Here is a 24,730-nt window from a genome sequence, read left to right as displayed (position 1 = left end):
ATTACGGGCCGATGCATTCTTAAAGAATCTGGTTTTAACTTTCCCTAGTGAGTCAATTAAGTCCTGCTGCGACATGTTCAAAGAGCCTAAAGTGGCAACTATTTGTGATTTAAATTCGGAAATAGATGCCGGCCGCTCTTCCATACGCATAGACCTGAAGTCCTCATAAAGAGAGTTAGCAGGGGGAGAAACCATTTTACCAAATGAATTCACCTTCCGCCATTCATATTTATCTGCCAGGGGGATATAGTCCCAGCTCATGTATGATAATAGCATTCGGTAAGTAACCGGGTAGACCTAAGACCTTTTTCCACCGTTTGCTTTGCAAGAGATTTAATAAAGCCCCCATCTTCAACAAACATGCATCCAAGGCGTAAAGTAAAATGGGCTCTACTTTCAAAACGTAGTAGTGAAGCAAGGGCATGAGCGAGTATCTACAATACCTTGAAAAAATGATTTGCATCTGGGCAGTCAGAGGGATAAGCTTAATGTCCAACACTGGACATTGAGCTTATCCCTGGACTTTAATCTTAATTTATTATTTATTTAATGTCCAACACTGAACGCCATTCGCCGACAGACATACTACCCGATATATGGTAACCCAAATAGATTATCTCTTCTTTTATCATGATGGGCTGAGAGTTTACTACAAAATCAAACCTAGGCAATTTTGGAAATTGATTCCTTGTCCAATCCATCCCGGTTGTCCATTACAGGTTTTGCCCACTTACCTGATGGCATTATGGGGTACATACAGACGGTCTATCCCTTCCTTGCATGCATTAGGACTGCCTCAATCTTCTAATGTGTGAATCTAGAATGCTATGCTGTCCACATTTTTTTCTGGAAGTCTTTTCTCCCAAAGCAATGTCCTGGTCTAATGGTACTCTATTTACCCGAATGAAATCCACTCTTATGTTGCGGTCCCCAGATTATAGCAAGCGGTTATCCACACCTACAATTGATACTACTTTGCTTTAGTGAAGTCTCAGTCTTTTTAAACAGGAAGGGACACACCATTCCCACTAAAGAATTTTCCCACACTCTCCTCATCCAATTAGCAAATGTCTACGAGCACATACTTTGAACTGGCCGAGAAATGTCCCTGACCAATAGTAATTATTTGTGAGGCAGACTTTCTCATGGGCGCGGTCAGATAACTCACCAAGTTAAGCGAAGTCTTCTGTCCTGGGTGTGGTACCTGCAGTCAGCGGGTCAAATCCTGACCAGGCTGACTCAGACCTTCTTCCTCAGAGACCAATAAAGTGAGTACTTTTAAATGGAGTTGTAACTCAAACTACAAAAACGGTTTGAAGCAGGAAGAATCCCTCCTGCCATTAAACGCTATATAAATACTTGGTATTACTATTATTGTCATCAATAGTTTCTACTATTACAATAATGGCTGTAAAATGCCCTTCGTCACTAATCAATTCTATTGTGTAAATAGTGTGTATTATGACCCTGTTCGGTGCGTGTTGTGTCATTATGGGCCTAGATTGCACTCTAAAGAAAAGGAAAAATAGAAGAAAAGTATCCATCACTGCAATTCCATAGTATTAAAAGATCAATTAACACATTACCATAGTAGTTAGGCATTCGTCCCTGCAGCCTCCTTAGTACCCCAAGGGGTGGCACTGCGCCTTGTACTAAGACATCCTCCACTGTTCTGCCGTAGCGCCGCGGTAACCACTGCAGTACCTCTAGTACCAAGAGTACACCACTGCGTGACCCTCGCAGTGAAAGAGCCTTTCCCGCAGTGGCCGCAACATAGAAACATGGATCAGGTAAACCCGCTGTCCATTTAGTACTGGTTGCAACTGCCCTGGTGTTCAAAGACCCCTAGTAGAATGTGATTTGTTCTGATACGTTCTACACAGCACTGAACCTGGTGCTGGGACATTAGAGTGCCCCTAGTGGTGAGAAAATATCATTGCATTGCTAGTGGTGATCTAAGTGGGAAATCCAACCATCGTTCTCTCTGCCCACAGTATCCAGTCTGCAGGTTCCAATATTGTGTCCCTCTTCCTTGCTTAGCCTTCATCGAAAACCTTTCACCAGCTGTCTGTCCTTTGGGCGCTGGGCCCCATAGTATAAAGTTGAGCCCACGATAAATTTGGTCCAATTGTGCACGTAGCTCACCTACCTTTTCCTTCTCGTTCCTTCCTGAGCCTCTTCTATATCTCTCGCCCTCATCGCAACTATCTTCCTGACTTTGCTTCTCCCTACCACTACTGAATGTTCCATCATAGTCCTCCTTTGCCTCTCTGACAGGCAAAAAGTGCCTTGATGCCATAATCTATAGCAGGGGGCGCTATACAAATGCAAGATAACATAACATAATGGCACTCCCCCACATGCTGCAGTTGCACGCCCCGACCACGCATGCATTGTTCCCCGAATAATCCATCCTTTAAAAAAGAAAAGTGATAATATTTTGTGATTTGCATTTTTTGGTAAAATAGACCCTTAAAAAGCAAACCGGTAACATATAGTCGGGACAAGGCCTGCACCCCACTTCTTATAACTGCACGTTCCTCTCTTCAATTGGCTAATATTTTCTGTGTTGCTTCCAGCGACAGTTAAATCTCATCCCCGGGATCCAAGGCACCAAGACACCCTCTTCTTACTTCTGTCTGCATGAAGTGACTTTCATATTCAGTCATTGAATAAAATAACCTCACATAACTTATAGACTTTATTATTAAGTGTGCACTCACCGTAGGGGGAAAGACAGCTCCAATTGTTCTATAATCTAAAAGGGAAAAATACACAAATTAGTAATGAATGGCGAAGGGATCACTGCGCCCCCCACGCCATGGAGGCAACGCCTACTATATTGTGGCAACCCCGTAAGTACCCCCGTAAGTCCTAAGGGAGTGTTTGTTCAATCTGAATTCCTATAGGAAATCATTGCAGGCTCCGGCCACTCGTGCAGTTAAGTGTTACTATCCCCAGACATTAAGCATTGAATTGGCACCTGGGGTATTTGGGTCTAACCAGCCCATGATCGCCTGATTTTTCTCAGGTCCCAGAGCCATTACCCACCCTCTTCCACCTAGACTAGAACATCTTGCTCGGCAGGAGCCGATGCCCTTTTTCATGTTTCCATGAATTTTGCTTATTATCGCCCCACCAGATGTGGTTTATGATTTTTAATGCAAATCAAATATCATTAAACTTAGCTACAATAAATTATCTTCAGCGACTGAAGATGGAGGTTTAGTTATACAATCAGCCAAATTAGCGAATCGAGACACATGAAAGGAAATATAATGTGTGATTAGAGCATGTCAACTGAGCTAGCACCACGTAGAAAATCACACATTGCACTAGGGTCCTCTTGTATATAAGACCTATATTCTAGGAATGGAAATTGCAACCTTGAATGAAAGGAAAGCAATCACACCATAATGTTAGAGTCCAATCCTCTGATAACAAACCTGAGACTTCAGTTTGCAAAGGTTCATAATGACAGTATATTGCATATTCTGCCTAAACTAAAAAGATGATTAAAACTGCGAAACCATAAGATCTATAGTCTAAATACAATTCAATGACAATACAAGATGGTCTGTTTTTATCCCTTGATAATAGACAGCAGACTCTACCATAAGAACATCATGTGTATTACACTTGTATCCTTAAAGCAAAGGATGAGTAACACCTTAAAAGGGTTACCAGTCATTTGGTCGGAAAAAAAAGGTCGACAGGACAAATGGTCGACACCATTTGGTCGAAAGACAAATGGTTGAATTATTATTTTTTCGTATTTTCACCTTTTTTATTTTTTGGGGGGGGATCCCCTCCCAACCCCCCCTTTTTTCTAAAAAACCCTTTTTTCCCCCTAAACGAAAACCTAAAAAATATATATATATAAATTAAAAAAAATTCGACCATTTGGCTTTCGACCAAATTCCGTCGACCATTTGTCTTTCGACCAAATGTCTTTAGACCAAATGACTGGACAGCCCTTAAAAGCACCTGAGAATATCAATGAGAAATGCTGCATCTCGTATTCGAATACAAGTGTGTTCTGATCATATTGTATCACCTGTATGTTATCAGTTCTTTAAAAACATGCTGTAGATTTTACCTAGAATAGACTCATACAGCGAAATATTGATCCTATCAATCAATTATTAAATGTATACTGTGGAAAGTGAAAATGCAAACAGAACTCAAGGAGCAGAACATATTCTAAATGTAAATAGCATGTTTCTTTTTCTGTTTCTTTTCTTTCTCATACTCTTTTTAAAAATGTAAATGTTATTCTGCTGCTTTTCTATATTTGAAAGGTTATTTACAACCAAAACAAATAAAGATTTACATTTCTGTTTAAAGTATGTATTATACCAGAAGGGGGGTGACTGTTGCAGTCAGGCACGCCTTTAGGGATATCTCTGATGGATGGGCCTACCCCAGGAATCTTGTCTGCTCTTTCTCCTGCTCTTTCTCCTGGGTGGCCAGTGACCACTTGGGGCTACCTCAAAGTTCTTGGGTGGCCCCCAGCATGCGTGGGGGCTCACCCTCTGATCACGGCTGCGATCCGTGACCTTGGGTATCTATTCAATGTGGTCCCCACAGACTGGGTGGCACACACATTCACTGCCACTCCTGTGGTGACTGCGGAATTTTTCTGGACGGCCTTGTTGCAGTGGGAGCTGCCCAAATCACCACTGCGGCCCACAACACCATTTTAACTTCCGGTGGTGCCTCCATTGTAACGGGGATGCCGCCATTTCTCACCACTGCATGTCTGCAGCCCGCTTCTCTTCTGTCCCGCGGCCCCCGCCCCCTCTGCAATGCACCACAGAGAGACAGAGGGCCGATCTCCGGAGCTACACCCAGGCGGACTCCTCATAGCAGGCCAGGGCTTTTCTTTACCTGGGCTGCCACGATGAGGCAGCCTGATATTTTCAATTTTCCGCTTTTTACCCGGGCTGCTCTTTAAGGCAGCGTGGGACCTCCTGTTGGTCCAAGCGGGCATCCGCTTTTCACATCCCGGGCCACTGGACATATGCAGCCCGGGAAAACTTTAAGAAAGGGACAACCTCGCTGCGACTGGGGCACGGCCTCACACGGCCAGGCCCATTTACTCATCTGCCGCCATGGCCTCCTGGGCAGCCGAGTTGCCTCTGACACTCAGCCGGGCACCAGAGATGTTGGTGTACTTGCAACACGCGGCCCGGCGCCTTAATGTTTTTATTCCTTGGGGGGCCTCTCAAGGTAGTGGCACCACAGGAATTTATTTTCTTTTTGTTTTCTCCCCATCTCTGTTTTCTTTTTCTTCTCCCCTTCTCCTGTGGCTTGTCTTTCTTTCTCCTTTATCGTACTGTCTCTTTCACCTGTCCTCTGTGGATTCCTTTCTCCCTTGCACAGCCCATTCTTGGGCAGGGGAGTTCTGTCTGTCTAGTCCTTCTTTTTCTTTCTTGAACATTCCTTCTATCCAGAGACAGGCAGACAGGCACACACACACACACACTTAACGAAATGCTTAATTAAACCATGGTGTCCGTGTCTCTCTTTTTAGGGTGTCCCTCGTGGGAAGGGTATGCAGCCCCTATTAGCCAGGCCCTTTTTGAGCCTTTGGCTACATGAGGATTGGTTTCTTTCCTCTTCGATTATATATGCATCTGGATACGCTCCTTCGGCTCACACCCTTGTCTGTTTAGGCCGCCCCAGTACAGAGACACTTTCTGGCAGTATCTCTGTGCTTTCTGAACTCCTTGTGTACTGCAGAAGTCTGGGTGCTCATCGTTGGAGAACGAACACTGCAAAATAGCCTCCCACTGAGGAAGGTCTACAACCACATTTTAACCCATTAGACAGTCCACAGAGGAGAAATATCCATTTGCATATCCACCTAGGCCTACCCACAAGAGTAGCCCAACACTGAAATGCTGGGCAATTCTGAGAAAGACTATCAATGGCAACCATTGAAATGTTATTCTGACTTAATGGGTTTCATCAGTGAGGTGATGCTCAGCCTCTCTAAGGACAGTGAACAAGGGGTTCATGTCTGGATTAGTAACCTAATATTGAACTCAGAGATTTCGAAAAATTGCCAAAATGTGGGAGCCCTCTACTGTAAACGAACACAGCCAAATAACCTGTTCTATGGAAAGGCTCCCAGTTGGTTGGGCCTACAACCACATTTCAGCTCAAAGTACATTTCACAGATGAGAAATATCCATTTGCATATCAGTCTGGTCCTACCCGCAAGGGCGGTGCAGCACCGCAATGCTAGGCAATTCTCCTCTGAACAAGAGAACCAACATCAACCCCAGACACGTGTTTCTGCCTTGTTGGGCCTCCTCAGTGAGGTGAAGCTGATCCTCTCTAAGCACAGTTATTTGGATGTATTCATTCTTAGTCGAGAGGCTCGCACATTAAAGAAAGACACATTCAATTTCAAAGTTCACAGTCATTCTCACCCAGAGGCGGGAAGAGGCAACCAAGTTTGCTTGATTCCTGGGAATAGACTATGGGGCGGGGGGTGGGCTGTCTGATGTTCACAGATACTAAAATACTTTCTCTATGGTCACCCTTTTTAGAATCAAAGGCATTTCTGAGTGGAGTGAAACTGGCTTCTTTCAGTATTTTGTCCCTTTCTATTCACCCCCACACCCTCTACGCTGTTTGTATCTACCAATATGTTCCTTTGGATCGCTGACTCTGAGACGTAGGGAAGTGGTGGGGCACAACGGCTTCTGCAGTGGACATCCGGCAGAATCTGATCACCGCGTTCAAGGGTGCAGGAGACAGGCAACACCTTACAGTGGTCTTAGGGGAAAGCTTGTCTGTGTTAGGGCCATCATATCGATCTGGTTCCTCGATAAGATTTTGGAAACCCCTTAGATATCCATATAAAATTTCGTAAAAGGTGATTTATCCCATGCGTAGTTTGTCATTGTGTGTTAAGGCACTGGCTAAAAGTGGAGGTACAACTTTTACTGATAAGGCTCTCCCATAGACTAGACAACTCTGTTGATATCCCTCTTTCGTAACATCCCCTTAACTTGCGATGGATTGAAAGTTTTGCAGCTTTAGCGATTCATCTTCATTTAATATCTGGGCCCTGATCAGTGCATGCCGGAAATGGTCCAATATTCTTGCCGTCCATCAGTAGCCAAGGCACTGCTTTCTAATAGGCACTCTTGGTTGGAACTTTGTGAGTGTTTTCGGCAAATGAAAACCTGTCTTCACAAATATTTTTTGGACAATTAAAGCAAACAGTAGACCAGTAACTTTGTGACAGCTCTCTAAAAAAATAATGATGTACGCAGCTTTGTCTGTCCAAAGCCCAAAGGCCAAGTAAGCTTAAGGAAGATCTCAATGTGTTGCTGCTACGATGAACGCATTGGCCTGAAGAATGCAGAGAACTTACTGATTTCTGGGCGTCAAACATCAGATTCTTGTAGAACTGTACAAAATGTGCAAATGTCATCTCAGAGCGGGCTTCGATTTCCTGCAAGGAAGGATAAGAAAGTTCATCATATGAGGATAACGACATGAGCATGGAGTCCCCCCCACCACCACTTGACTTTCCCTTAATAATTTGCCAGGAGCCCAACTAAGCTTGCCCTGATCTGATGCTCGGATGTTCTAAAAGGTTGAAATCCTCTCGGTGCCAGTAAAGTATGATTTGGTACACAGTTTACAAACTCCACCCTGATTTACGCATCACATTTGTGTTCTCCTCACTATATAATTTTCCTTCCCTGATGTCACCGACAGACCTTGAACTAGGGTCTCAAAACTTTTGTGTTTCTATGTGCTTTGGACTACCACTCCCATCAGCCCTAGCCAGCAGTATCAATGGAGAGGGATCATGGGCGCCATAGTCCAATAACATCTGGAGAGAGGCAGGTTGAAGACCCCTGTAAATACTTGATAACGTTCCTTCACAGTCTGCCTGTCAGATTTGGTACCACTTGGGGAAGGTGTGCCCACCTCATATCAATTCTAGCTGTTGTATCTGTGGGGTCTTGTTCACAGGCTTCACTCTCATCACTGCGTTGCAGAACACCGTGACAATCTGGATGACATGCTGTGACTTGGTGGTTTCTTTAAGAATGTGGTTCAGTTGCTGCTTAGGTTGGATACCATGAGGGAACTTGTCTTCACTCAGGTGTACACTTTCTCTTCAGCTACCATTGTTTTCCCATCTAATCAATCCTGGTTGTCAACTTACAGTCTATGTTTCCTGTCAGGGGCTGTCTGATATTTCAAATTATAACTTTGACATACAGTCTGACTTATGCCTTGTCAACTAACCATCCTCTTCATTCTCTGACCTTTACATGAGTAGGGCCAAGCATCCCCAATCTCTACTATAGGAAAAGTGGGGGAGTAGCATGTCATCAACTCTGGCCCACCCTTAATGGCAACTTGGGCACAGAACTTCCCAGACCAACACACCATAACACATGACTCCAGAACCTTGCTAACATCTAGTAGACAAGGCATCAACGCCCTCACATTCCATCCACTCTCCAAAACACCCAGAATCAGCATACAGTAGTGATGAATTCTGTTCATTTTTACCACCTTAAGAGAGGAGACCCGCCAGAAATTTGTTGAGATATATTTGTGCAATTTTGGTTAATTCATTAAAATTAATTATTCATTAATTTTGAATAAAGTTGCAGGCATGGATTTCATTTCTAGTGTTTCCCTACTGTGGTTTTGTCAGAGGCTTACATTTGTTAGTTTTGGCAATTAGGTGGGTGTTAGCGCTACTCTATTTGAGTATAGATAGGAGGTGAGGAGGGACACACACCTTGTGGGTGATGTTTGGGGTTTCTTTTTACCCAACCATTGACAACCCAATAGACATTATCATTTCCACCCACTACTTACCTCACCCTGCAAAAAACACATCCTTCGAGGATCTCTTTGAGCTAGCTTTATCAAATAGTCATATCAAACTGTGTGTTTTATAAGGCCTGTTAGTGTTAGTTCTAAACATTGTTATGAGAGTAAATGGCTTATTTGGAGCTGTAAAGGAGCACCTGGTGTAATAATAAACGCCTTAACCAACCAACTGTGCCTTCAGCCATTTGATTTATAGGTAAAATGTTTATCCCTACATGTGTTCCTTAAATTGAAGTCCTGTTTAAAACACACATTGGCAAAGCCAACAGTTGTGGCTTGTGCATAGATACTAGGCATTTGCCAGACACTGACATGATATTTTGTTTTCTTTTTTAAAGCAGAGACCTAGCTCAAGACCAGCAGAGTGCTGGACAGGATGTGGGGCGCCAGTGTTTGGGCTGGTGTCTTTTAACAGTAGCACAGTAATGAGTTGTGGACTTTACGCCCGTCTGTGTGTCCATCTGGATTAGTCCTTGGTCTGGTATTGTTGAAAAATTCACATTTTGAGAGCTCTGTCAAATTGGAGAATTGTGGGGGCATTCGGGCCGATACAGGGATTGAGTTCTAGAGAGTGTGTACATGACAAGAGAAGGATTGTTTACTGGGTCTCCCTTTGTGGATGAGTCGTGATTCGAGCTGTTGCCCGATTTGCTGCTCGATGACTGTCTGCCACCAGATATGTGGCGCTTAGCCACCAGATACGCTGGTGTGCTACTTGTGACTGCTTTGTAGATGATACATGCATTCTTGGAACTGTATTTTGGGCTGGAGAGGAAGCCAGTGTACTTTGTTTAGGACCAGAGGATTTGGTCAAATTTCTCTGCGCACTGGTAATGAGGCGTGCTTTGGCCAAGTGGACTGCTGTTTCAGGAGCCAGGTGAATAGCTGTGAGACCTGTGAGGAGGGCATTTACTCCATCACTTTGCGAGACAATAATGGCATGCACTATAGTCTGTAAATCCGACAGTGGGATGAAGCATGTTATTTTTCAAAAGATGGAGATTTGGATGCAATGTGCTTGGGTCTTGTTGCTTATGTGCTTCTTCAATGAGAGGTGGCTGTCTATGGTTAAGCCTAAGGATTTTGGTGAATCCAAGAGTTGGGGATCAAATCCTTCTAGAAGCATACAACTGAGCCCCTGTTGGACGAGGTTTTGTCTAGCATGGGACAAAAGATCATGAATTCCATCTTGAAGGGGCTACGTTTTAGGGAGGCAGTTGATATCCAGGACTGGATGATGGCCAAGTAATTTGACTGATGTCTTGGGGGCTTTTTACTCTCATGTATAATCGAGTATCATCTACATTTTGGTGGATGGCTATATGGCGATCTTTGAAGAGGGTGCTCAGAGGGTCCATGTAAAGGTTAAAGAGCATCAAGTGAGAGGATGGAGCCTTGGGGGACTGTAGGAAAGTGGGATGGTTAGAACACAATGTTTTCATCTGTATGGCCTGTATAGATAAGAGGTAAACCAATTATGGACAGTACCACTGAATTCCATCCTGTAGGTAAGGAGGAAGAGGATGATGCGGTGGTCGACTGTGTCCGTTGCAGCCAAGAGGTCAAGGAGGACGAGGAGGCACGAGTCGCTCTTATACAGGATTTTGAGGGAGGGCATCGTCCACCACCTGTTTTTTGGGTGTCTAGAGGCCGCACTTGGGTTGGAATCCCAACTGATAGTCGTGTAAGATGTGCAGTTATTTGACTCTGGCAAAGTTGTGCAGCAACTACTTTTTCTAATAAATTTCAAATAAACGAGAGGTTCATAATGGCCTTTTATTTAGACAGTCGTCTCGGTCTAGGTTCATTTTTTTCTAAAGGGATCATATGAGATCGGTCTTGAGGGTGTCCAGGAATGATCCTTCATTGACGTAGGTATTAATGATGCTGAGGAGTGCTTTGAGGGCCGGGCCCGCATTTTGTTTCATTGATGATCATAATATGCCCAAGTACTCATATCATTTTCCAGCTGTTCCATCTTATGGCTAGGTAGTACTATTATGGCAGTACCTGACAAATGTCTATCCGATGCCTACATAAAAGCTAACACTGTTGGCATTGCCACAGGGAAACAGTTTTACATGATTTTTTTTCATGTGTTCTATGATTCGCTTTTCAGGGTGATGATGTTTTTGACACCATGACTTTCGAAAGAACTTGCAAATTCTTTGTGCCTTTGGCTTGACGGCTTGATTCAGCTGCACAGGGCAAAAAGCCCCATTTCTGTGGCCTGCATTCAGAGACCTTTTAGGCGCTTTTAAAAGAGATGTTGATTCCTTCCCTCTCTCCTTTGTGGGATATATGGCTTGCTGTTGGCATCACAGCATCTGATCGCTGATCTCCACATTAGGCTTCTGGGAAGAAACCAACGTATGTTATTGAGTCCTCTTCACCACAGGATGTTGATATGCCTTGCCTTTGCCTTACCCAGAGAGGGGGAGGAAGGAGTGGCAGCCTCCCTCCAATGAGCAATGAGGAGGCTCTGACTGGGGCCTTTACCACACAGTAAAGACCCCGGTCCGAGCCCCATAGGATGTTGATATGCCTTGCCTTAGCTGCCTGATTAAGTTTGGGACTCAAGAGTAGGTTAAAAACGATTAGTACCCAGAGAGGGGGGAGGAAGGAGTGGCAGCCTCCCTCCAATGAGCCAATGAGGAGGCTCTGAATGGGGCCTTTACCACACAGTAAAGACCCCGGTCCGAGCCCCACAGGATGTTGATATGCCTTGCCTTTGCTGCCTGCTCAAGTTTGGGACTCGAGAGTAGGTTAAAAACGATTAGTACCCAGAGAGGGGGAGGAAGGAGTGGCAGCCTCCCTCCAATGAGCCAATGAGGAGGCTCTGAATGGGGCCTTTACCGCACAGTAAAGACCCCGGTCCGAGCCCCACAGGATGTTTATATGCCTTGCCTTTGCTGCCTGCTTAAGTTTGGGACTCGAGAGTAGGTTAAAAACGATTAGTACCCAGAGAGGGGGAGGAAGGAGTGGCAGCCTCCCTCCAATGAGCCAATGAGGAGGCTCTGAATGGGGCCTTTACCGCACAGTAAAGACCCCGGTCCGAGCCCCACAGGATGTTTATATGCCTTGCCTTTGCTGCCTGCTTAAGTTTGGGACTCGAGAGTAGGTTAAAAACGATTAGTACCCAGAGAGGGGGGAGGAAGGAGTGGCAGCCTCCCTCCAATGAGCCAATGAGGAGCCTCTGAATGGGTCCTTTACCACACAGTAAAGACCCCGGTCCGAGCCCCACAGGATGTTTATATGCCTTGCCTTTGCTGCCTGCTTAAGTTTGGGACTCGAGAGTAGGTTAAAAACGATTAGTACCCAGAGAGGGGGGAGGAAGGAGTGGCAGCCTCCCTCCAATGAGCCAATGAGGAGGCTCTGAATGGGGCCTTTACCGCACAGTAAAGACCCCGGTCCGAGCCCCACAGGATGTTTATATGCCTTGCCTTTGCTGCCTGCTTAAGTTTGGGACTCGAGAGTAGGTTAAAAACGATTAGTACCCAGAGAGGGGGGGGGGAAGGAGTGGCAGCCTCCCTCCAATGAGCCAATGAGGAGGCTCTGAATGAGGCCTTCACCACACAGTAAAGACCCCGGTCCGAGCCCCACAGGATGTTTATATGCCTTGCCTTTGCTGCCTGCTTAAGTTTGGGACTCGAGAGTAGGTTAAAAACGATTAGTACCCAGAGAGGGGGAGGAAGGAGTGGCAGCCTCCCTCCAATGAGCCAATGAGGAGGCTCTGAATGGGGCCTTTACCGCACAGTAAAGACCCCGGTCCAAGCCCCACAGGATGTTTATATGCCTTGCCTTTGCTGCCTGCTTAAGTTTGGGACTCGAGAGTAGGTTAAAAACGATTAGTATCCAGAGAGGGGGGAGGAAGGAGTGGCAGCCTCCCTCCAATGAGCCAATGAGGAGCCTCTGAATGGGGCCTTTACCACACAGTAAAGACCCCGGTCCGAGCCCCACAGGATGTTTATATGCCTTGCCTTTGCTGCCTGCTTAAGTTTGGGACTCGAGAGTAGGTTAAAAACGATTAGTACCCAGAGAGGGGGGAGGGAGGAGTGGCAGCCTCCCTCCAATGAGCCAATGAGGAGGCTCTGAATGGTGCCTTTACCGCACAGTAAAGACCCGGGTCCGAGCCCCACAGGATGTTTATATGCCTTGCCTTTGCTGCCTGCTTAAGTTTGGGATTTGAGAGTAGGTTAAAAACGATTAGTACCCAGAGAGGGGGGAGGAAGGAGTGGCAGCCTCCCTCCAATGAGCCAATGAGGAGGCTCTGAATGAGGCCTTCACCACACAGTAAAGACCCCCGTCTGAGCCCCACAGGATGTTTATATGCCTTGCCTTTGCTGCCTGCTTAAGTTTGGGACTCGAGAGTAGGTTAAAAACGATTAGCACCCAGAGAGGGGGGAGGGAGGAGTGGCAGCCTCCCTCCAATGAGCCAATGAGGAGGCTCTGAATGGGGCCTTTACCGCACAGTAAAGACCCGGGTCCGAGCCCCACAGGATGTTTATATGCCTTGCCTTTGCTGCCTGCTTAAGTTTGGGATTTGAGAGTAGGTTAAAAACGATTAGTACCCAGAGAGGGGGGAGGAAGGAGTGGCAGCCTCCCTCCAATGAGCCAATGAGGAGGCTCTGAATGAGGCCTTCACCACACAGTAAAGACCCCGGTCTGAGCCCCACAGGATGTTTATATGCCTTGCCTTTGCTGCCTGCTTAAGTTTGGGACTCGAGAGTAGGTTAAAAACGATTAGTACCCAGAGAGGGGGGAGCAAGGAGTGGCAGCCTCCCTCCAATGAACCAATGAGGAGGCTCTGAATGGGGCCTTCACCACACAGTAAAGACCCCGGTCCGTGCCTCAAAGGAGCAGGAGGCCACCATCTTCCTTTGCTGGGAATCAGGTAAGTGCGCTCCCCCACGGCCCCTTCCCCTTCTCCCTCCCCAAACCCCATTTTCCACATATTCAATCCACCCCTGCTACACTTACCTTGTGCTGCCGTGTCCCTTGCACGCGCCGAGAACAGTAATGTTCCTGCCGTGTCTAGAAATCGCAAACACCCAGAATAGAGAGGGAGAAGGGACTATGTGGTTCCCTTATTTCCGATCCATGGCGGGCATCTTTTTTTGTTTCTTTTTTCTAGAGTTGAGAAACTGTTAACACTCTGTTTGTCAATTTGAGAAAAATACACTATTAGTTCCCCGGTACAATGTGGGGGCATTACCAGTCAGTTAATACCCCAGCACTACCATTAAAGCACTGAATGGTAATGCCCCTCTAATCGGGTTATATTGCTAAAATGCATACCATACATAATGACCATAGCACCTCATGATGGCGTTCACATGGATTAAACAGCATCAATAATATGTCCATGAATCTTCGATCTAGCAGTGTTTGCCATAAGGATGTTCCTGTGTTAGTTCTGTGCTGAGAGCAATACACTTTTAAGAAGGCGATGCATGGAGACGTCCAAATGTCAGCCTTCGGTGGTGCTTTTTTGGGGGTGTCAACTCAGACAAGGAAGCGGAGATAGGCCATGTGACCCAAGGTGCCTACCTACTGAAATTCCCTATAGCTCTCTGAGTAACGCAAAGGACTTTACATTTAATATGGCAATGGGTGGGCAGTCAGCAGAGATTAAGTAGGGCTCGAGAGATATGGGCAGTTTTTAGTCCAAGATCATTTGCGAGGCTCTGTTTGGGATTACCTCTATTTTAGGGAGGTCAATAATGCAGTTTCGATATCACTCGTCCCTGGATTTTCAATATTTTGTATTTCATGCCGATTGCTGGCAGAATTGTCCTCAAAAGGTGGATGAAAGTGTCCACTACAGAGTGCTGCTACTTGCAGGACGAAAGACAGCTGATGGTCAATGATGCTGCCCGGTTGCTGAGCGTTAGAAACCGGAAGGGGTCTGGCCCTAAGTCTTTGGGGTGTCCAAGGCTTGGGTTGCACCATAAAGGAGGATTTCAGTTTGGACCGCATCTAGATGGATGCGGTCATCCATTGTTGAAAGGCGACCAGACAAGGAGAGATTTCAGAGAAACATATGGGCTTGTTATTGAGGTTGATTCTCAACTGAGTATCAGCAATGCAGATATAAACTGGCAGCTGGAAGTGATCAATGACAGCAGTCCGTGACCGGATGTAAACAATGAATAACCATAGCAACAAAGGTGATCGTGGGGTACTCTGCAGTCTTGTAATGAAGTTTTAGAGGCAAAAGGGCCCATTGTTACTCATGTGGTCTGGTGTGCTAAGCTCGGAGAGAACCAATGCAGAGACAGAGATACTGGACTGCAGACGGGAGAAAGGAATAACGTAGCCGACTGCCCGGGATGCTGCTGAGCAGTCAATTAAGATATCTGGTACTGCTCTGTTGCCATCAAAATTCAGTGTGGATTCTGTGCTTCTTCCTGGGCGGGAGACTGACTGCTTGTCATGGGCCAGCTGATGAGTTTCATTGGAGGCTTGAAGTTGTTTGGTGATAACCTATTTGACGATGTTTATCTCAGAGGGGAGGTTGGTTATTGGTCAATGATTACATATCGAAGGGTCTGAATTGGGTTTCTTTAGTAGCAGTGTAATCCATGCTGATTGAAGGATTGCTGATGCCACACAAAGGCCTATGATCGGCAGAGCTGAGGAGGAGGTCAAGGACTCTGCTAAATAAGAGGAGCGCTGGCAAGCTTGTGCTTTTGCAATGTCAATGATATGTTATTTATAACACACTTAATACAAAGAGGTTTCACAGCCCAGAGCCGGGGATCGAACCTATGTTGCTCTGTGTCGCCTGGCTTCCAAGGAGAGCACGTTGCGTCTCAGCTCTCCTCCAGAGACAATGTTGTTGATTATTTTCACATAAACCTTCCGTAGGACCATTGTGAATTGGGAGGATGAGGATGGGTTACTCTTCCCAGAAGGAAGGGAAACTGCCTTTCGGGATGCTTTGATCACTGTTTCCATTTCTTCCATCTTCAATGTGAAGGACGTCAAGTTGTTGGTGAGGTCTTGTGAGGGTCCATTGACTGAGGATTTGGGGCAGGATTTCACTTATTGTTTGTAAACGTGGGAAAGCTCTTGCTTCTTTTTGCAGTATGGATGCTCTGATGTAAATATGATTTGTACACGCTACCAATATGCAAGCCATTCTTTTTATGGTCCATCGTCCCTGTTTTTTGCCACATTCGCACGAGTTTTCTGCCTTCCTTTTTCAGTCCAGCTTATTGGTGATCAAAGCTTATGTTAATTTCTTTCTTGGAGGATGTTGATCTTTTCGTTGTGGCCTAAAATACCGAAACAAATGCTGCGCATTCCGCCTGGGGAAAAAAAACAAATTCCCAAAATGTCGAACAAACGGAGCGGGGGTTGCAGCGGCGTCTCCCACTGCCCTTGTTCAACATTATGTGGTCCATGGTTGCGGGGGTGTCCCTGCTTCCATACGATGGAAAGCGGGGAAAAAATAAAGTTTTTAAAAAAAAAGTTAAAAAACGGAACCTGCGGCGGATGTTCCGCCCCATAATGGGGAGGCGGAAATCATGTTGCAGCAGCGCTGGTCATTGGGACGGCTCTCGCCGTCCCAATGACCAGCCAACCCTTACCATCCCCCACCGCCCGTACAGCCACAACTAGGTTCCACGAGGCTGTGGAACGAACAAGATACCACCAATCACCACACAACCGGGTGTATGGACACTAGCAGCGGCGCTAGTCATGTGGAGGGGGTGAGGAGCATGCAAGGTTATTAAGGGACCGGGCGGAGGGGACAGCTAGATCCTCACCGGAGTCAGCCCCCAAACCCATGCTCTGCGCTGGGTTACTTTCAAAAAAATAAAAGGGGAGCCCACGATGGCGGGGTGCTGAGCAGCTTGTGCACAGTGCTCTGCTCGCACAGGGCAGATTAGATCTCCGAGCCCCCACCTTGGTGGACTCGGAGTCTAATCTGCCCCACGGTGCAAGCGGACTGTGCACACGGCACATAGCATTTTTGTTATTTTGTACCACCCCCGCCCCCCCGGCCACCTCCCCGCCTCCCCACCATGGGTGCTTTAATTTTCACTGTGCATCAATTTCCTTTGTCTCTCTGGTGTTTACTCTTAGTTGGCTATACTTCTTTGTATAACCAACTAAGAACAAACACCAGAGAGACACAGGGAGCCAGCACGCGGTCAAATCTGACCTCCATAAAATGCAGCACATCGGATACGTTATAGATTATGTGATGTGCTGCATTTGATAGAAGCCAGATTTTCATGTGTGCTGACTCCGGTGACCCTGAGTAATTTTGTCTTGTTTAGGTTCGTGCACGGAGTAAACGTGTGATTTGTGAGTGATGCTGTGGGCAGATGTTATGCGTCTGCATACTGGCTGCCAGGGTTGGAATGGGGCATAAAATTGTCACGGCTCCAATGCAAAAGTGGCCCACAGTTGCACATGGCCATTCGTTCCTTTTGTGCCCGAATGTTTGATATTGCTGTTTTAAACTATTATTTTGGATATTTCCTTTGAGCGGAGGTCAACTGCCAGCTCTGCCCCCTCCAAGGCCGCCTCAGACACTGCCCCCGCCCTAAACTCCACCTCCACCCCGGCCCCTGTGGGATCCCCCACCAACTTTTTTCCATTTCCACCACTGTGTTGCAGGGAACATAAGGAGGAGGGTAAGTAAAAATGGGAAGTGATTCTCACCTCATATAGGGATTTAGGACTGGCGGGTAGGGGGAATGCTGGCAAGGGCGATCTACGTGATTATTGTGACACACAGTTTTCGAATTTTGAATTTTTTCGGATTCTAGGTTTTCGCGTGTCAAAAATCACAGAGATCCAATCTTTTTAGATATGGAGGGAGTGATACAGTGCAACTCTGTGGTAACAGTCCTGTGGCGCGAGATCAATGGGATGTTGTAGTAGTATTGTGGCTTGTGTGGTGGGTGAACATTTTGTGGGAACAAGTCTATTCTGGTGGAGAGGTGATGAGTGGGCTGGTCAGTAAAGAGCACTTCAGTTGACCCTTCGTCTAGACCTTGTATGAGGTGATGGACCGCCCAGAAAAATGGGGTGGAGAGGTCGGTGATAGAACAGTTCCAAGAGCACAGACCATCCAGTGTGGCCTTGGAACGCTTGCGAGAAGCCCAAATGGTTCATGTTTTCCAGGAGCTCTGTTACCAGGGCATGTCTACGGTCTTCGACTATGAACATCTTTTCAGAGCTGTTGGCTGATGCAGAAATTACTTCCATCCAGTCCAGTACCACATGGAGTGGAGGACTGCATGATGTGATGGCCGGGATGCATGCATTGGCACCCATGAAGAATTTGAGTCTCAGGTGTGCAGATGAGGGGTGTCGGCCACTTACAATGGATGAGCAGTTATGTTTCCCAGAAGGAAGCAGTGCTAAACCTCCTCCCTTCTGTGTTATGGGTATGATTCTTTACTAGGATTCTGACAAAGTGAAGAGTGAATATGTAGAGAAATGTGGAGTAGTCAGTAGGAAACCCCTATTCTGCGATGATAAGGGATGCTAGGTTTTCTGCCTCCAGTAGGTTTTTGATCTTTGGGGCGTTTTTTCAAGCATATTGTTTATTGATGCGGCAGACAGGGAGGTTACGGGAGTCAAGTGGGAATACAGTTCTGGAAAGCTCCAGATCATCTGTGGTCCAGCATAGGTCACTGGCCATTGAGTGGTGGTGCAAGGTAGGATGGAGGTCAGTGATTTCAGACTGCTCCATGCGATGCTGGGGGGCACCCGTGATCTATTTGGTGGCAGTCAAGTGTCTGTTATGCCAACTGGGTGTGTGGCTGAGGAAGGGGGGTTGCCTTCAAGGAAGCTGTGCTGCTCAGTACCAAGGTCTGCACTAAAATAAGGTGCTCTGGATGTTAGGATTGAAAGGGAGGCTACATGTGTGTTGTTTGGAGGGGGGTTGGTTCGGCAGAGTTTTGTCATGGGCTAGGGTTTTTTGAGAAAAAAGGACTAGAGGCAAAACGCACAGTCACTGAATGTTTGAGGGAAGTTTGTTTTAGGTTGGATCACAAGCAGGCCATTGTCGTAGCTGCTGATCGGATATGTCATAAAACAGGTCCATTGGCATGTTCCTTGTCTAATGCCCTGTTCATCTCTGCGACAGATCATCATGGGCATCAATACTGCGGTTGATAGGTTAAGCCCTGGTGTTGTGTTAGGATAGAAAGACTGGACGACGGTGGTGGTATTAAGTTGCATCAAAAGTTGCCCAGCGAAGGCATGCAGTATGTTGTTTTTAAATCTTATTTTGATCTTCTCATATTGGAAGTGAGGTACTGGCCTTAGGTGAGAGGAAAATCAACCAACCCTCACCAAAGGGTTCGATGTAGGCCTCGGGGACTGGGAACTATGTGAGGGTGTGTTAGAAATTCACAAGCAGAGGGTGAGATGAGTAATAATGTCAGTATTCCAGTGAATCCCATTTGCAGAAGAGTACTGGTTGGTACTTGCTCCTCATGGACCCTTCAGCCTCTAGGACTAGAGAGAATCTGGTAACGACCCCTAGAACCACACCTCACACTCAAATAGTAGGGAGAGAGCTATGAGACGAAAGGAGGGTATGCCTACTTTCAAGTGGACGAGACTCATGGCTGATCCATGTTTGGAGGTGCTGGGGTGAGCAGTAATTGGTGAGCACCTACTATTAATACTGGAGGTATTTCATCACTATATCAGAGATCTACAACCTGTGGCTCTCCAGATGTTTTAAACTATGAATCCCCTGACCCCCTCACCATGGATGATTATGATGCCAACACTCAGAGAAGACCCCCCCAGAGTCGGAGTTAAATATGGACCACATTGCTGTATGGCCACACAGGGCAAGAGAGACAGTCATATTACTCACCAAGAGCTTGTCCCGGAGGAACCTCATGTTGGGTACTCTGTAGTTCGCCTGTGGCAGCATGGCTTTCAGATCCTTCACAGTGATACTGGAATACAGACAAGCAGAAGAGTCACAATCACCTCTCCGAAGGACAAGTCATTTAGTATAATTCCACACAAAAGCGATTTAAACTATATCACATAGAGCAGTGAATGAAATGTAGCCACTAGTGCCTAGCCTCAACTGTCCATCATTGGTCTATTTCTTATTAAGCAACCAAGCAACCTTTAGTTTATAAATCCCATGGACTTGGCGGGCCTCATCCCTCATGGAACGGTCCAAACCTCCTTTGCCAATGAGAAGAATCTTTAGACCATCATCACGCGTAGACCTTTTAACATAGCATGTATAGTGGCCAAAGAATGTGTATTGAGGTACTGGAAATCCAATGCTGGTCCTACATCCTTTGAATGAAAGACAAAGTATATACCAATGAGAGAGAGAAAACTTCTATCTCCAATGTGACAATAACATGCAGACCTAAGGATATTTGGGGCCAATTTCGTTTCTATCTGGCTGATAGGGGAGGGAGAGGGAACAAAGAGGCTGTGGTCCTTACTTGATGGGGGTGGATACGGGTACTCAACTGTATTGTATTTGGTGTTCTTGGTGCTTCCCGTTGCAATTGTTATATCATGGAAGTGTATGCCGAATTTAAATAAAGTTAAAAAAAAAATGTTTAGATCAGCACTGGTACAGTATTAGGCACAGCAAATGTTTAATTTGCAAGTTTTTATTTATTTGTATAGTGGAGGAACAATGCTCTTTTGATCACAAAATAACATACAATAGATAAGAAATCAGATTTGACGGGAAGCAGTGAGCTTCTTACATTGGGTTGAGTCTTAGGGAGATTCTGACCAGGTTTATTTATTTATTTATTTTGCATTTTTAAAGCGCTCACACAGCCCACGGGCATCGAGGCACTGTTACAGGAATTGTTTGTTTTTTAGTTGTGTAATTGTTTTTGTCTTAGTTGCATATTTATAACGCACTTAAATACCCAGAGGTTTCTAAGCACGGACCCGGGGATCGAACCTGTGTTGCTTCGTGTCGTTTTGCGGTTGTGGAGGGGAGTAAATGGAACAGTCACTGGGGATAATACATGGATGGACCTACATAGATAAAGGACAACCAACATTGGAAATGTTTAAGTGCAGGTAGGCTGTATGGTCAGGTGCTTTAGGGATTTGACCATGATGGGTGAAGTGTTAGAGTGGGGGCAGAGGAAGTGAGGGAAAAGGGCAGGTTAGGGGCAAGGGAAAAATGTTAGCTAGCAGGCAGATGAAAGGTAGGTTAAGTGGATAATTTGGAGGCGATGAGGTAGGATTTTAGTTTGGCTTTGAACACATCAGTGTTGACTGTTTCTCAGATGGCTGGGGGAAGAGAATTCCATGCAAGTGGAGCAAGAAGATGGAAAGGGCAGAAGCGGGAGGAAGCACAGGGAGGGCGAGGAGCCACACAGGTAGTCGAGGAGGTAGAGCAGAGATTACGAGAAGTCTTATAGAGTAGGATAAAGGAGGATAGATACTGTGGATAGGTTTTGGAACCAGGAGAAGAAATTTAAATCTGGCCCTGTTTTGCATCGCCAGCCATCCAGCCTGATGACGGTATGAGGAAGTAGGTGTGAAGTGAGGGAGTTCAAAGAGTCCTGGTAGCGAAGTTGATGATCTTTTTTGAGAGGATAGAAAGCATAATTGGGGAGTCCAAAGAGGATGCTGGCCCAGTACTCCAGTTTAGAGAAGACAAGAGTGGTTAACAGATGCTTGGCAGGGTTTAAAGGAAGGAGGTGCTGATTTTTATAATGTTTAAGAGGTTGAGGCGAGCTGCAGTTGCAGTTTTGGAGATGAAAGTAGAGAATGTGTGAGAAGTGCCATAGATGACGCAGAGGTTTCTAGCTGAGGAAGAGTAGGGGAGAGTGTCAGGTGGGAACTGGATAGACAGAGGATTAGCTTTTGGCAGATTGCACAGCCATTCAATATTTAATGGCAGAGAGACAGTTGTGAATTTTGATGGAGAGATAAGAGGAGAGTTCAGGAAAAGAGAAGAAGATGTCGGTGTTGTCTGCAAAGAGTTGGTACGAGAACCCAAAGGAGGAGATTAGTGCCCCAAGAGCAGAGGTGTAGAGTGTCAAGAGGAGCGGACCCAAGACAGAGCCTTCTGGAACATCACAGTCAGGGGAGTGAGTTGAGAGGTGTTGTTGCTCCAGGAGACAGTGAATTGGTGATGTGCAAGGTAGGATTCAATACAGGCAAGGGCTTGATCGTGAATCCCAAGATGAACAAGTATTAAGAAGATCAGAGTGATCGACAGGTGATCTATGGAAGCAGATAGGTCTAGGAGAATCAGGATAGAGGATAGGTTGGAGTGCTCAGCAGAAGCAATGAAGCTGGACACATTCATGAGAGCAGTTTCTGTGGAGTGACAGGAGCGGAAATCTGCTTATAGGGGGTGTTGAAGGTTGTGGATGTCTAAGAAATTGGTAAGACGGTTGAACACATCCCTTTTGAGAGCTTTAGGAGAGATGAAGAGTAATATTCTTTCAGTGCTTGGACGAAGAGTAATATTTTTTCAATAATGCACAATAAGTGGCTCTCTACGACAAGTGAGCAAGCCATCACCATCCCGATAATTTTGATAAAATCCCCATGTAGTCCTATAAATGGGCACTAACACCGCCATACCACCACATGTGATCCAGCGGTAATTCCACCGACCTAGTGGCAGTAACAGTAGATCTGTTTAGCAGTATTTATCACTGGAATGCCACCAAACCTGTAATGAGGCCCACAGTCCTTAAATCTCATAGGTTGACCCCTTAAACACTTTCTAAGTTGGGACCTGGTTGAAGAATTTGCTGCTCCCTGAAAAGGGCTCTCAGACACTCATGATCTGCACAGAGATGAAGGATCGTCAAGTTGGATATTGCTGACACCCTCAACTTGGGTCAATGTAGATGACTGAGAAATATCAGACCAGGGGCTGTCCAATTGTGCAATTGTCTATTATTAGGACTTCCTGCAGCCTGACAAGGTACTGTACGACCTGTCCCCATTATCCAAGAGAAAACAATCATCTCTTCGCTCTTCCACCATCCGTGTTCTAGAAAAATGTGCCAGGCCCTTACTCACGACTCCTTGCTTTCACACATGCACCCAATCACAGGCCCTCACATTAGAGGATTTTGCTCCCCGGCTGGGATCTGTGTACACTTTTCTAGCAAACTCTTTATCCTGCACCTTCCACTCAAGTGTACATATAGAGGCCCACTTGAACACTTGGCCATTGCTACACACCGAGCAAGGGCATAAATCTTGAAAAGGCAGATGACCTCTCTTTAACTCAAATGGGGTCACTTATGTGGTACCGTGCGGTGTGGGATGGTATGAAAACAGCTCTTTATACTTCTATTAAACCACTCTACCAACCCACTTGTGTTTGATGTCATGTGTTCCTAGGAAGTCATTCACCTCCTGTGAGGGAAGTGAACCCCCTTGACCGACACAATGACTTTGGGTATCCCTTCACTAACAAACACTTTTTCCAAGAATGCAATCACAAAACCTGTGTTCACCTCTTTTACAGGCTGGCTCCAACTCAAGTGTGATGTACTTTGAACATGAATCATCCATCTCTTTCTTTTAATTTCCATTGAACGATATGACACACCGTGGCTCCTAGGGTTCATGCGGCCTACCTCAGCCTGGACCATAAGGACAAAGCCCTCACTCTCCTCTTCCATCTTTTCCTTTTCCGCATTGACAACGTTCATTCTATTTCTACTCCTTGTTTGACAAATGGAAGCAACATGTTCTCATCTTCCACATGCTGTGCAGTACTTGTCAACTGTGGAACACTGCCTGGAGTCTGCCATGAGATCAGGTTTGCCACACCTAAAACAGGAGCCTCTAAAAGTTCCTGAATTTGCTGCATCATTATCCTGGACCAGTTTCCTTCCTCTTGTGTGGTTACTCTTGACAGATGAGAGTGCAGAAACAGTGTCTCTCCTCTCACCATCCAGTGCTTCCATGCTTACTTCAAATGCATATGCTTGGCGCAATGTCAACGGTAGTGCTCAGGTCCGCATTTGCGCCAGTCCACCAAATTTATTTTATTTTTATTATAGTGTGCATTTATAATTCTCTGATCACAAAGTACCTGCTCTGGCATAATCTGCTCAAATTCGCAATTGCCAGCCAAGCCTCTCAAAACGTCCATGTAATCGTCAATTCCCTCATTAGTAAGTTGTTTGTGTGAAGAGAAATGAAATCTCTCCCGCAAAACATTGGTTTTCTCTGCAAATCTATACTCCAGCCTTTTCACTCCTTAAGGTCTTTCTCGGGTCCAAGTGGAAAATGTTTCATTCGTCTTACAGCTTCAGAACCAATGGCAGTTTTAAGAATGGATAATTTCTTTGCGGTGTGCAAATCTTCGCTGTCTTGTGCACATATGCACTTAAATAGTTCCCACCGGAGCTCCCACTTCATGCTCAGACTACCTGGCATAACGGGTATGCTATGCCAGGTGATTGTTTCCCTTTCTTCCTCATCTCCCAAACTTCACCTGGCTCTTTGATGCACCATGCACACACACACAAAATCCATGTTCTTGCTCTCAACACAAAACCCACACTTGGCATTCCAGTTGAAGCAGCTACAATGAGATAACATTTTCCCCAGTATTACATACTTTAGTTAATAGGCAAGGCTGGTATTTCAGTCACATTTTCTCACTTTACACAATTGACCACATATCTTTTCAACTCCAGCAGATATAAACATTGGTTAATACAGGGGCCGGCAACCTTTGGTAAACAAGATGTTTTGCACTACAGCGAGGACAACATAGTCAAGGGTGATGGATCATGGGACTCGTAATCTGAAACATCTGGATAGCAGCAGGTTACAGACCCCTATGTTAATGTATGGCTTTAATGTTGAAGAGAGGGTC

The 24,730-nt window shown here is 45.8% G+C and overlaps 1 protein-coding gene and 1 long non-coding RNA gene across 2 annotated transcripts in view; one reads left to right on the top strand and one right to left on the bottom strand.

Annotated features, from left to right (window-relative positions):
• Positions 1-24,730, top strand: part of LOC138497984 (uncharacterized) — a 613,371-nt gene that overhangs the window by 192,381 nt on the left and 396,260 nt on the right. The window lies entirely within an intron of this gene.
• LOC138497983 (1-phosphatidylinositol 4,5-bisphosphate phosphodiesterase gamma-1-like) overlaps positions 1-24,730 on the bottom strand; it is a 738,955-nt gene that overhangs the window by 356,139 nt on the left and 358,086 nt on the right. The window contains exons 6-8 of the mRNA XM_069621756.1: positions 19,742-19,826; positions 7,394-7,474; positions 2,724-2,758 (exon numbers count right to left, since the gene is read on the bottom strand). Of these exons, the coding sequence (XP_069477857.1) occupies positions 2,724-2,758; positions 7,394-7,474; positions 19,742-19,826 (201 nt within the window). The remainder of the gene's footprint in view (positions 1-2,723; positions 2,759-7,393; positions 7,475-19,741; positions 19,827-24,730) is intronic.

The sequence above is a fragment of the Ambystoma mexicanum genome, chromosome 5q (genome assembly GCF_040938575.1).
Source record: "Ambystoma mexicanum isolate Mex_15411 chromosome 5q, UKY_AmexF1_1, whole genome shotgun sequence".
Lineage (NCBI taxonomy): Eukaryota > Metazoa > Chordata > Amphibia > Caudata > Ambystomatidae > Ambystoma > Ambystoma mexicanum.
This window is presented reverse-complemented; position numbering and strand designations above follow the sequence as displayed.